This window comes from Prunus mume, linkage group LG1 (genome assembly GCF_029339155.1).
Source record: "Prunus mume cultivar Tortuosa linkage group LG1, ASM2933915v1, whole genome shotgun sequence".
Lineage (NCBI taxonomy): Eukaryota > Viridiplantae > Streptophyta > Magnoliopsida > Rosales > Rosaceae > Prunus > Prunus mume.
Window position 1 is genome coordinate 24404709 of NC_142698.1, and position 11381 is coordinate 24416089.

An 11381-nucleotide genomic window follows, 5' to 3' on the forward strand; every position below is an offset into this window, starting at 1 on the left:
AAAGAGTCTACTCATAACATTCTTCACATGCAGCTTCTTCCCGTAAGATAAATTTATTCCACTCTATTTTAGAATCTTGAATTTGTCTCTCAAATGGTTTTTTGTGTGCATGAGACGTGAACTTTTAATTTTCTATTAATTTTATTATGTTTGATTTTGGTTATAGTTATCAAATTATTGTGTGTGTGTGTGCGCGCGTGTGAATAGCAGTCGACTTCAACAATTTTTTTTTTTTTTTTTGGGGGCTATATTATTGGATACTGTAATCGGCAGATGGGCTCAGATTGAGAAAGAATCCAAGCCCAATGAGACCCGCGTGGAGATCCGCTCATCTTCGAAACAGTGTAGAAGAATTTTGGCAAAACTTAGGGTTTAAGTTCAACCCAGGAGACCCCGAGAGAGAAGGGAGAAGCACAAAATTTTGTTGAACTCAAGCAATGAACCCGCTAACCCTAGTGAAACGAATTCAGAACATCAATTCCAGAGAAGCCCAATTAGGGATTTCAGAGGAAGCTTCGTGGCACGCCAAGTACAAAGACTCCGCTTACGTCTACGTCGGCGGCATTCCTTTTGAGCTCACCGAAGGTGATCTTATCGCTGTTTTCGCACAGTAAGCTCCTATTACCATACAATTAATTTGAATTTTTGATATACATATATACAATTTCTTCTTCAATTTTAATCTTGTTTGATATTTTATTCGATTTCAGATATGGAGAGGTCGTCGACGTGAACCTGGTTCGCGATAAAGGGACTGGGAAATCCAAAGGGTTCTCATTTATTGCATATGAGGACCAGAGAAGTACGGTTCTTGCTGTGGATAATCTGAATGGAGCTCAAATTTTGGGTCGAACAATTAGGGTGGATCATGTGACTAAATACAAGAAGAAGGAAGAGGAAGATGAAGAGGAAGAGCAGAGGAAGAGGGAGGAACGAGGTGTGTGCCGTGCTTTCCAGAGAGGTGAATGTACTCGCGGAGCTGGGTGCAGATTTTCTCACAATGAGCAAGTAAGGTCTCCATTATCTGATTGGTTTTAGTTTTCTGTGAACTGCACGTTAATTTTTGCAATGTTTCTTCATATTTGGGTTCTGATGATTGAGAAATTTATTGTGTATAAGTAATAATGGAGCTTGATTGTTGCTTATTGCAATGTAATGGAGTATGGATTCTTTTTGGGAGGTGTAGTTGTGGGGGGATTTTGAGTTTGTTTCCAGTATGTTAATGTAGTATGTTTCTGATTTTTGTTTTTGTTTTTAACATGCTTGAAGTTGGGTGAGTTTATGCAGAGAATCATTTATGTTGAATGTAGAGGGGGTGTTTTGTCCGTTCTTTATAAAATAAAATTTTATCTACATACATTGGTGCTCATGTGTGCTTTGTTCTATTTGTATCCAGAGAGCTGCAAACACAGGTTGGGGTGATCAAGACTCGAAATGGGGGCGTGACAGGTATGATGGCCCAAAACAGGGTGAGAAAAGATCTAACACTACTCCGTCAAATCGTGTTCCAGAGGCTGAAGTTCAAGAAGATTTACACTCCAGAGGAAAGGGATATGGGAGGGCCTTCAAAAGTCACCCTAAGCAAAGTGATGGGAGGGAGGAAACGAGATTGGGGAGACATGAGGATGATGAAAGATTTGAGCTTAGATCAAGAGATCATGGTAGGGGGGAAGAAAAGAGACCAAGAAGGCGCAGTGAGGATGACGAATTGGGGCAAAATTCAAGAGAAGACTATGGTAGGAGGGAAAAACAGAGATTAGGAAGGCAAAATGGTCATGAATTGCAGCCAAAGTCAAGAGAAGATCATGACAGAAGGGAAGATAAGAGACCCAGAAGGCAAGGTGGTGATGTTGAATTTGAGCTAAAGCTGAAGTCTAGAGACAATCATGATCGGAGGGAAGATAGGAGAACAAGAAGGCGTAGTGATGATGGTGAATTTGAGCCAAAATCTAGAGAAGATCGTGATAGGAGGGTAGATGATAGTAGGGAAGATAAGAGACTAAGAAGGCATGCTGATGATGATGAATTTGATCCAAAATCTAAGGATCATGACAGGACAGAAGAAAGGAGAATGTATGCTGATGATGAATATCAGCCGAAGTCAAGAGAAGATAGGTGGGAAGAACAGAGGTCAAGAAGACGCAATGTTGATGAATTTGAGCTGAAGTCAAGAACAGGCGAGGATAAGAGGAAAGGAGAGAGACTGAGAAGGTATGAAGATGATGAGTTTGAGCCAAAATCCAGAGAAGTTCGTCGTAGAGAGTAAAAAGGGAGTTAATGGTGTGAAGCAAATACGGATTTGCTTTGCAATTTTGATGTCTATTTCGTGCAATAACATTGTTCCTGTTGTATTTTCTAACTTTATTTTCTGTGAGATAGTTTGACATGCTTTGACCATCAATGCTTGTGCAGCTGGGCATAAAATACCAGATTTAGTTGTTTCCATCTTTTGTTGTTGTGGTCCTCTTTGTGTTTCCCTTGGGTGAGGTTTAGAGTTGATATATGCCTTGGACCAGCAAATAGTTGTGCAACTTTGCATAAAATCATTTGTTGATTCCCTGTTTCTATTTGTTGTTGAAATCCATTTAAATAGAAAGTTGTATCTTGGGACTCGAGTTTGATGATCATGGTGGTGAATGGATTTGGTTGGTGCAAACGTTTTACAGAACAAAAAAACTGTAGTTTAATTTTGGGCTGAAATTTGCAAGTGAAACCACGATTAACCAGGCATGGCTTTGAACCACGATGTAAGAAGAATTGACCGGGACGGATGGGACATTATGGGTAATAATAATGTTTTGCATCTATGGAAATGCACTCTCAGCATTGCTGTCCAAGACAGAGGCCTATTTTGGCCTATGCATGGGGTTAATTTCTTTTGTTCATAAATAAATTTTTGGGAGCATTTTAAGAAGAGCAAGGATCGAGTCTTCGTGATGCAATTAATTGTTGGGGCTGAATCAATTTAAGTTGGTCTTTTCCACAGAAGAATTTTTGCATTGAAGCATAACCCGGACTAAAACAAACAAAAACATAAAAATTTCAGTTGTCTTTTCCAAATGCAACAAAATCTGTAGAATTGTATGATCACCAAGTAGGCTGTTATATATAGGTAAAAACAAAAATACCCGCTCGAGGTGAGCGAAAGCATACTCAAACAAGGAGGCTGTCAACCAAATGCTGAAAGCCATATTTACAGTTTCATAGCCGGTTTCTGATCTCCAGTCTCCAAATGAGACAGAAACAAAGTTGTAAGCAAAAACAGGTAAAGAAAAGAGTGACTTGATTCATCGAGGACTCTGTTCCTCTATTGAATCAATCCGAATTGTACCCATCACTAGTGATGGATTTTCCGAGTTCTTTGGGTACTACCTCTGTTTGAGAAGACATCGATCTTCCAACTTCTTTTGCTTCTTTAGAGGTCATTGATTTTCCTAAGTTCTTTTGGAGGTGCTTCTTCCAGAAGAAATGGGATGGAATTCCGAGTTCCTTCTTTTGGAAGTGGTTCTTCAGAAGACATGTATCTTCCGAGTTCATTTGGAAGTGATTCTTCAGAAGACTTTGATATTCCAAGTTCTTTTGGAAGTGCTTCTTGAGCAGACATTGATATTTCAGGTTCTTTTTTAAATGCTTTTTTAGAAGCCATCGAATTTTCGAGTTCTTTGGGTAGTGTTTCTTTAGAAGATAATGGTTTTCCAAGTTCTTTGGGTACTGTTTCTTCATAAGGCACCCCTTGTATTGGAGTTAAACTAGGCACCAGAATATTGCCTCCTTCATAAGTAGGCAAGGTCTCTTCATCTTCCACACTTCCCGGAATCTTGCTTGTTACTGTTGATGGGGTTATCTTCCCTATAGATTCCTCTTTCATGACGTACTTACCATCGTCTGAAACACGTACTTCCCTTCTTATACCAAGCAAAGTTCCATCTGCTGATGTGATAGCCTTCTCTTCAAGAACAAACTCATTGTTGCTGCTAAATGTTGGCTTGTCATCTGCAGAGGCAATCTTGTCTGAAACTTTTACACCCTCGTTCACGTTCAGCATAGATTCTTCTCCTGGAAGAGTCACATTCTCAGGAACAATTGGTCCCAAGCCGGGGTTTACAAGTAGCGCCTCGTTTTGATTCGTAATTTGCACTTCACTAATTTTCTGGAGTTCAGAATCTTTCCAGTCTTCAGCAATGGCTATATTGTTCTTGGTGTTCCAGGTATGAAGAATTCGGTCTGGACCGGGTTGCCACGATAGATCTCCTGTGATTTTTTTCAGTATAAACTTGTATTGGACTGCTATGCCAACTGGCATATCCTAATCAAATTTATAAAAAATAAATAAATAAACCAATCAAAATTGTTAAGAAAATAAGATATGAACAAAACAAGGATCAAATCCTTTAGAAGTTCTTACCAGCTCAACGGTCCAAATGTTTCCATCTGACCAGTTCAGAGGTATAGCACTTGCAGGGTTCCACTCTCCCATGATAGGTTCATTTCCCACCAGGAGGAAACTCTCACCAAAGTTGCACTCCTTGTGCAATTGGAATTGAACATGAACAGTTTCTGATGTCTCTGAGAAGCAGAGAGTAATTATCACTTGATATGGAAACTGGGAACTCATTGTTTACCATGCTGAACAACAAAAGAAGTTTGAATACAATAAACTTACCTGTTGTTTGGATCCCAATTCCTGCTGTCTCCGATGTTGTTAAAACCTGCTTGTGAATTTTACGGGACGAAATTGAATTAGATGATCAATTTTGGATTGAAACAAACCAGCTACAGTTTGAAAAATTCAAACAAAACAAACCACCTCTGTTTGAGAAGGAGCAACCAATTGAAGAGCTTTGTGTCGAAGCAGATGAACATGTACATTGGAGTTCAAAGACCTTAGAAAGCAAATGTCAGATCGCCACAGAAGAGATTTTAAGGGAGGCAGAGGTTTGTTAATCATATTAGCCTTTGGAAACAAGGTTGTAGAAGATCTTACAAAGGCTTCCATTGGCTCCGTTTTTTCAGAAAGAGAGACAGAGTCCTAAAACATGTTAGAAATGAAGTACTTGTATATATAAGAGGCTTATACGCATGAAAAATGAGAAGGGTACGGATCTGACATCAGGTGGGATTCTAGCACGTGGCAGAATGAGGTTGGATTTGCTAGTTTTATACTCTGTTCTTGTGCATAGAAAGAGTTTTGATGCGCTCAACTGTATGAGAAATTAGGGGCCTTTCCTTGTGCGGATTTTCAGTTTTGCCTTCATACTATCGTTTGAAGTCTTCAACCCAACTTGACCAAAAAAGAAGTCTTCAACTCATTTGTAAGAAAGAAAAAGAGGAGTAATAATAAACTAAAGCTAAACAGAATATAAGTTTAAAACGTTGTTACTTCTCTTCCAACTTCCATTATCGGCATGTTTGTACAACAGAGAAGAGGGCAACTTTAATGAAACTTCTCTTCTAATTTCTGTGATTGTACGACATGTTGCTATATAGAGGAGAGGGACAGCAAAATGGACAATTTCATATCATCAGGTAGGGTTTGAGGTTTATGGTCTAGCAAAAACCTTGTATTTTCACCAATAATCATTACATGAGCAGTGCCCGTCTCTAAAATGATGAAACCGATATCGATCTCTCAGCAATATCTCCCTATCATAAAGCTTAGATATAATCTTAGCAACTGAGTGGCAGTCTCCGCAAACACGAAGATTCTTCACAACCTGAATTGGTTGAGATGGACTCAAGCTAATAAGCCCAAAGGCAATGGCTAATTTCTCACTGTGAAGGATTAGGGCATGGTCCTTCATGTCTTCTTCCTCAACAAATTGCAGCAGATGTGACTTGTTTGGCACATATCCGTTTGACTTCAATCTCAGTGCCATCTCATCCAACTTTGAGTAGATTTCCTTGCATAGGGGGTGAGAATTATCGCCAACAAGAAATTCATGAACACTACCATTGACTTCGATTGAGCTACAACCTGGTTCTTTCTTTATTCCTGCATCTCGCATATGCTTCCTTAATCCAGAAACTTCATCCCATTTCCCTGTTTCGGCATAGATATTTGATAAGAGTACATAGGCTCCGTGGTTTCTGGGATCCAACTCAAGCAAATGACTACAAGCTTTTTCAGCAAGCACAACATTCCCATGAAGTTTACAGGCCCCAAGAAGAGCCCCCCATACAGAAGCAGTAGGAGGTATTGGCATTTTTTCTATCAGCTCTACAGCTTCGTCCAGATTTCCAGAACGACCAAGAATATCGACCATGCAAGCATAGTGCTTTATTCCAGGCAAAACCCCGTAAACTGGCTCCATTTGATAGAAAAATGTTCTTCCCTCGTCCACCAAACCTGTGTGGCTACAAGCGCATAATACATTGGTAAATGTCACAGCATTGGGCTTCACCTTAGCTTCTAGCATTTTTGAGAAAAACTCCAATGCATCTCTCCCTTGCCCATGCATCGCCAAACCAGCAATCATGGCACTCCAGACAAATACATCTCTCCTCTCTACCGAATTAAATACCTCAAGTGCCTTGTCTAGATCCCCACACTTTGCATACATATCAATAAGCGAGGTTGTGAGGTGACAATTCAACTTCATCACCTGCTTCTTTATGTAAACATGTATCCACCCACCAAGATCAATTGCTCCTAATTGAGCACACGCTGCTAGAGTACTAACCAGTGTGACTTCATCAGGTTTAGGACTCTTGCTTTTCTGCAACTCATTAAAAACAGCCAAAGCCTCCTTTGGCTTACCACTTTGTTCATAAGAAGAAATGAGCACATTCCAAGCAGCAATGTCTTGACTAGGCATTGCGGCAAAAACCCGCCAAGCCTCCTCATAGTTCCCCAACTGAGCATACCCATCAAGCATAGTAGTCCACGAAACAATATCCTTCTCTGGCATCCTATCAAACAATCTTTTTGCATCTTCAACGCTCCCACATTTCACGTACATATCAAGCATAGCATTGTTCAAAGTCAAGTTCTCTTTAATTTCATTCCTTTGAATATGTGAACAAACCCACCTCCCAAACTCCAAATCCACCTTCTTTGCACAAGCTGACAACACGCTTACCATCGTTACATCATTCGGCTTCACATTCTCCGCCTCCATTTCCTTAAACAACTCCAATGCCTCCTGGGGGCAATTCCCCTGCGCAAAAACTGTGATCATAGAGTTCCAAGAAACAACATCTTTTTTAGGAGTCTTCACGAAAACCCGACGTGCCAAATCCAAATCCCCGCACGACCCATAAAAATGAACGAGCGAATTAAGAATATAAATATCCGACCCAAGCGAGGCCTTTATTGCCATGCATGAAAACCTCTTCCAACCTGCAAAGCCCGGAGCTCCGAAGCCGCTTTAATCGCAAAAGGGTAAGTATATTTATCGGGACATTCAGAACAGTGATCAAGCATTTCCAAAAATATGAGGATGCTTTCAGCCGGGTCGGAGCTAGACGCATAAGCGCGAATGAGGGTGTTCCAAGTGTAGACATTTGGTTGCGGAATTTGATCAAACACCTGGCGGGCATAGTCAAGACTCGAGAACGAAGAGAGAGCGCTGGCGGTGATAAGTTTGCTGGCGGAGTACGGGTCAAAGAGAGCACCTGTACGAAGCATTTGGGCATGGACTTGCTTTAGCTGCTTTATGCTGGTGCATTGGTCTATTAGTGAAAGAGCTGGATGGCTTGACAAACGAAGGTCGGTACTGAAGGATGGGGACGAAGAGTTTGGGTGACGTGGCAGAGAGATAAGTGGGGTGCTTAGAGAAGCCATCTCTTCTGTGGTCAGTCTCACAGTAACCCCATTCACTTTAAGGTTCCAAACCCCTTTATGTGATATGATCTATCATTATCACAATCGCGTGCCACGTCACGTATGATTTTCATTTTTATTTTTTTATGTGTTCACATATTTATAAAAAACAAAGAATAATTCTAGAATGGGAGGGAATTTCATCATATGGATGTCTTTTGGTTTTGATCCTTCACTTATGTTCAAAAAAAATGTGACTTGAGGTTTGAGGGTTAAGCATTTGGAGTTGGAAGTTCAATATTTAGATTTAACAGTCTAAAACGATATAGTTTTAAGCGTAAGTGCAAGATTAATAAGAAGAAGAAAAAAACTTCGATTTATCAAATACAAGGTAGGTAGAAGAAAAGTCAGCGATTAATAAATAATTTTTTTAAAAAAAATTTGTCACAGAGTGGGCGAAATCTAATTCACATACATTAACTATTAGAAATCTTTTATACGACTCAACTTAATTATTTAACAAATTTGTGGGTTTAACATCATTTCTTGCAAACTAAGATCATCATTTCTTGCAAACACTAATAAAACTAACTACTTTGACTTCATTGGTTAAATTAATAGTAATACATATTACATATCATCACCTTTCTTTCTTTCTTGTTCCGAACCTAAGCAGCAGGTGTGATTTTTTGTCTTCTTTTTAGCCGAAATCGTCATACATTTGTCAAGTTATTTTATAGTGGAGGGCATCCCCCGTTACAACAAGAGTACGACAGTAGTGATGTATTTATGCAATCACTCTTCTTTCTGTTTCATTTTAACCCTGTTTTTTTTTTTTTTTGCTATGCTAATGGGAGAGTTGACTGAAAAAAATTGCCAAAGTTCTTAACAGGTCATGATATCCCATCCAATACAATCTTAGCACGTCACAATTGAGTTGCGTAAAAGTGGTGAAGCTTTGAACAAATGAACAATGGATAAGAACGACAAATATTAGTGTTTAATTAGTTTCGTATTACCTTGGCTCAAGAAGATAACAACTACACATATTATATGTATAGATATACGTTGTCTAATTATATTTCATTCATTAATCGTCAATCGAGAGAGAGAGAGAGAGAGATGGAGAAAGTAAGACTAGTGGTCATCCCAGCCCCAGGTTCGGGCCACCTTGTATCAACCCTGCAATTTGCAAAGCGACTCATCGATCGAGAGGAAAGAATTTCAATCACCATTCTTGCAATCCAATCAGCCTCTCCTACCACCTTAAGTTCTTATGCAAAATCTGTTGCAGCCTCAGAGCCCAAAATCCAACTCATTGATGTCCCAAAACCTCAACCAGAGCACCCACCTGCACAAGACTCATTCAAGTCACCAGCAAAATCTTTCTCTCTTTACATTGAAAGCCACCTACCCAATGTCAAGAAAATCGTCACCAGCCTCGTCTCATCATCCCATGCTAGCAAGAGTTTGGATTCAATTCGTGTTGCTGGGCTGGTGGTTGATTTCTTCTGTGTGTCCATGGTTGATGTGGCCAAGGAACTCCATCTTCCTACTTATCTTTTCATGACAAGCAATGCAGGATATCTAGCTCTCATGCTCCACCTCCCGATCCAGCATAAACATAACGAAGTTGAGCCAAAAGATTCCGATCCAGAATGGTTAATTCCAGGTATGTTGTAACAAAAAAATAATAATGAGGACATTGATTATTGCCCTTGAAGCTATCTTTTGGATTTTATTTCAAATACTTATTATATTTTGCAAATTTCTCCAACAAGGTATTGTCCATCCAGTGCCTCCTAGAGTTCTGCCTGTGGCTTTGACAGATGGTAGCTACTCTGCTTATGTTAAGGTGGCTTCGAGATTTCGAGAGACTAGAGGCATCATAGCAAACACATTTGTTGAGTTAGAGACATATGCTATCAACTCATTTTTCCATGACGGCCAAACCCCTCCGGTGTACCCAGTTGGACCGGTGATCGATCTCGAGGACTATCAGGCTCATTCCAATCTAGAGCAGGCACAGCGTGACAAGATCATCAGATGGCTTGATGATCAGCCTCAGTCCTCTGTTGTGTTTTTTTGTTTTGGCAGCATGGGGAGCTTTGGCGCAGAGCAAGTGAAAGAGATAGCTGTTGGGCTTGAGCATAGTGGGCAGAGGTTCTTGTGGGCTCTGCGCATGCCACCACCCAAAGGCAAAGGCATGATGCCAATCGATTGCCCAAATCTTGAGGAGGTTTTGCCAGATGGGTTCTTGGAGAGGACCCATGGGAAGGGACTCATCTGCGGGTGGGCCCCGCAGGTGGAAGTCTTGGCCCACAAGGCAACCGGTGGGTTTGTTTCTCATTGTGGATGGAATTCAATCTTGGAGAGCTTGTGGTATGGGGTGCCTATTGTGACATGGCCTATGTATGCAGAGCAGCAGCTGAATGCTTTTAGAATGGTGAAGGAGTTGGGATTGGCATTGGAGATGAGGCTGGATTACAAGAAAGGTGGTCGTGAGGTTGTGAGGGCAGATGAGATTGAGAGAGCTGTGGTTGCTGTCATGGACAAGGAGAGTGAGGTGAGGAAGAAAGTGAAAGAGATGGGAGAGATGACCAGAAAAGCTGTGAAGGATGGTGGGTCTTCCTTTGCTTCTGTTGGAAGATTTATTGAGGATGTGATTGGGAACAATTGTGGTTCCAATTGATTGGAACAACTTTCAAAATAGTAATTATCATGTTGTTGGATCTTTGTTTAGGAAATTTGTATCAGCTATTGTTATGTTTTTCAATATACGACTTTTGCAGAGTATGCTACAGCAATCATGAGCACAATCACAACGTTTGTTTTTTCTGTTAACTAGGCACGGAAAGATTGCAGCGCCGCACGGCTATACTTTATAAATAGAAATTTAACAGTATCGCCGGACGGCTGTACTCTATAAAAAGAAATTTTAAACGTATAGCCCTGCGGCTGTACCATAAATAGAAATTATAACGGTATAGCCGGACGGCCATACTCTGCAGAAAATTTAACAGCATTACAGTATAGCCGCACGGCTATACAGATTAAATATAGTATGGCCCCAGCTATACTATATAAATAGAAATTATAACGTATAGCCGATCGGCTATACTATATAAATTAAAATTTTAAAAGTATAGCCTTCCGGCTAAGCTCTGTAAATATTTATGGATATTTTAGCCGTACAGCCGCGCGGCTATACTCTCTAATATATTCGAATATTTAAAGAGTATAGCCGACGGCTATGCGGTTAGAATGTATATTGATATTTTAATAGTCTAGCCGCGCGGCTATATGCTGTAAATGTATTCGAATATATTTTAAAAGTATAGCCGTTCGGCTAGACGCTTTAAATATGCGAATAATTAAAGAGTATAGCCACGCGGCGATACCTTTAGAATATATATATATATTAATATTTTAACAGTATAGCCGTGGGGCTATATTGCACAAAATGGTTTTCCTTTTTGTAATTAAATAATATCTTAGCCTTTTTATTTATTTATTTATTTATTTAAGTTTTAATTATTATTTCTTTATTGAATAATTAGTATTTAAATATTTTACTAATTTCATCAATTAGTTAATCAAAGTAATTAATTATTTTAAA

At 39.8% G+C, this 11381-nt stretch overlaps 3 protein-coding genes and 1 pseudogene across 4 annotated transcripts; 2 read left to right on the forward strand and 2 right to left on the reverse strand.

Moving 5' to 3' along the window:
* The first annotated feature begins 322 nt into the window (after nt 1-322).
* On the forward strand, nt 323-2443 carry LOC103320734 (RNA recognition motif (RRM)-containing protein). Its single transcript, XM_008222455.3, has 3 exons — nt 323-610; nt 711-1008; nt 1397-2443. The coding sequence occupies exons 1-3, from the start codon at nt 438-440 to the stop codon at nt 2264-2266; spliced, it is 1341 nt and encodes a 446-aa protein (XP_008220677.2). The 5' UTR covers nt 323-437; the 3' UTR covers nt 2267-2443.
* Nucleotides 2444-3034: 591 nt separating this feature from the next.
* On the reverse strand, nt 3035-5203 carry LOC103320724 (uncharacterized; annotated as a pseudogene). Its single transcript, XR_016126348.1, has 4 exons — nt 4808-5203; nt 4664-4709; nt 4406-4566; nt 3035-4306 (listed from the first exon to the last, which is right to left on the reverse strand). The product of XR_016126348.1 is annotated as an uncharacterized LOC103320724 (transcript).
* Nucleotides 5204-5360: 157 nt separating this feature from the next.
* On the reverse strand, nt 5361-7799 carry LOC103320715 (pentatricopeptide repeat-containing protein At2g29760, chloroplastic). Its single transcript, XM_008222430.2, is given in 2 exon segments — nt 5361-7321; nt 7324-7799. Coding segments are annotated over 2 exon segments (2214 nt in total). The 5' UTR covers nt 7784-7799; the 3' UTR covers nt 5361-5567.
* Nucleotides 7800-8840: 1041 nt separating this feature from the next.
* Nucleotides 8841-10569, forward strand: LOC103320705 (UDP-glycosyltransferase 71K1-like). Its single transcript, XM_008222420.2, has 2 exons — nt 8841-9434; nt 9544-10569. Exons 1-2 carry the CDS (start codon nt 8885-8887, stop codon nt 10452-10454), a joined length of 1461 nt encoding a protein of 486 aa, XP_008220642.2. The 5' UTR covers nt 8841-8884; the 3' UTR covers nt 10455-10569.
* The last annotated feature ends 812 nt before the right edge of the window (nt 10570-11381 follow it).

Excerpts from the sequence above, each read along its gene's own strand:
- LOC103320734 (XM_008222455.3), top strand. The coding sequence starts at position 438 with ATGAACCCGCTAACCCTAGTGAAACGAATTCAGAACATCAATTCCAGA. Across the intron at positions 611-710 it reads CTTATCGCTGTTTTCGCACA|ATATGGAGAGGTCGTCGACG; the intron begins GTAAGCTCCTAT and ends ATTCGATTTCAG. Across the intron at positions 1,009-1,396 it reads GATTTTCTCACAATGAGCAA|AGAGCTGCAAACACAGGTTG; the intron begins GTAAGGTCTCCA and ends ATTTGTATCCAG.
- LOC103320705 (XM_008222420.2), top strand. The coding sequence starts at position 8,885 with ATGGAGAAAGTAAGACTAGTGGTCATCCCAGCCCCAGGTTCGGGCCAC. Across the intron at positions 9,435-9,543 it reads TCCAGAATGGTTAATTCCAG|GTATTGTCCATCCAGTGCCT; the intron begins GTATGTTGTAAC and ends TTCTCCAACAAG.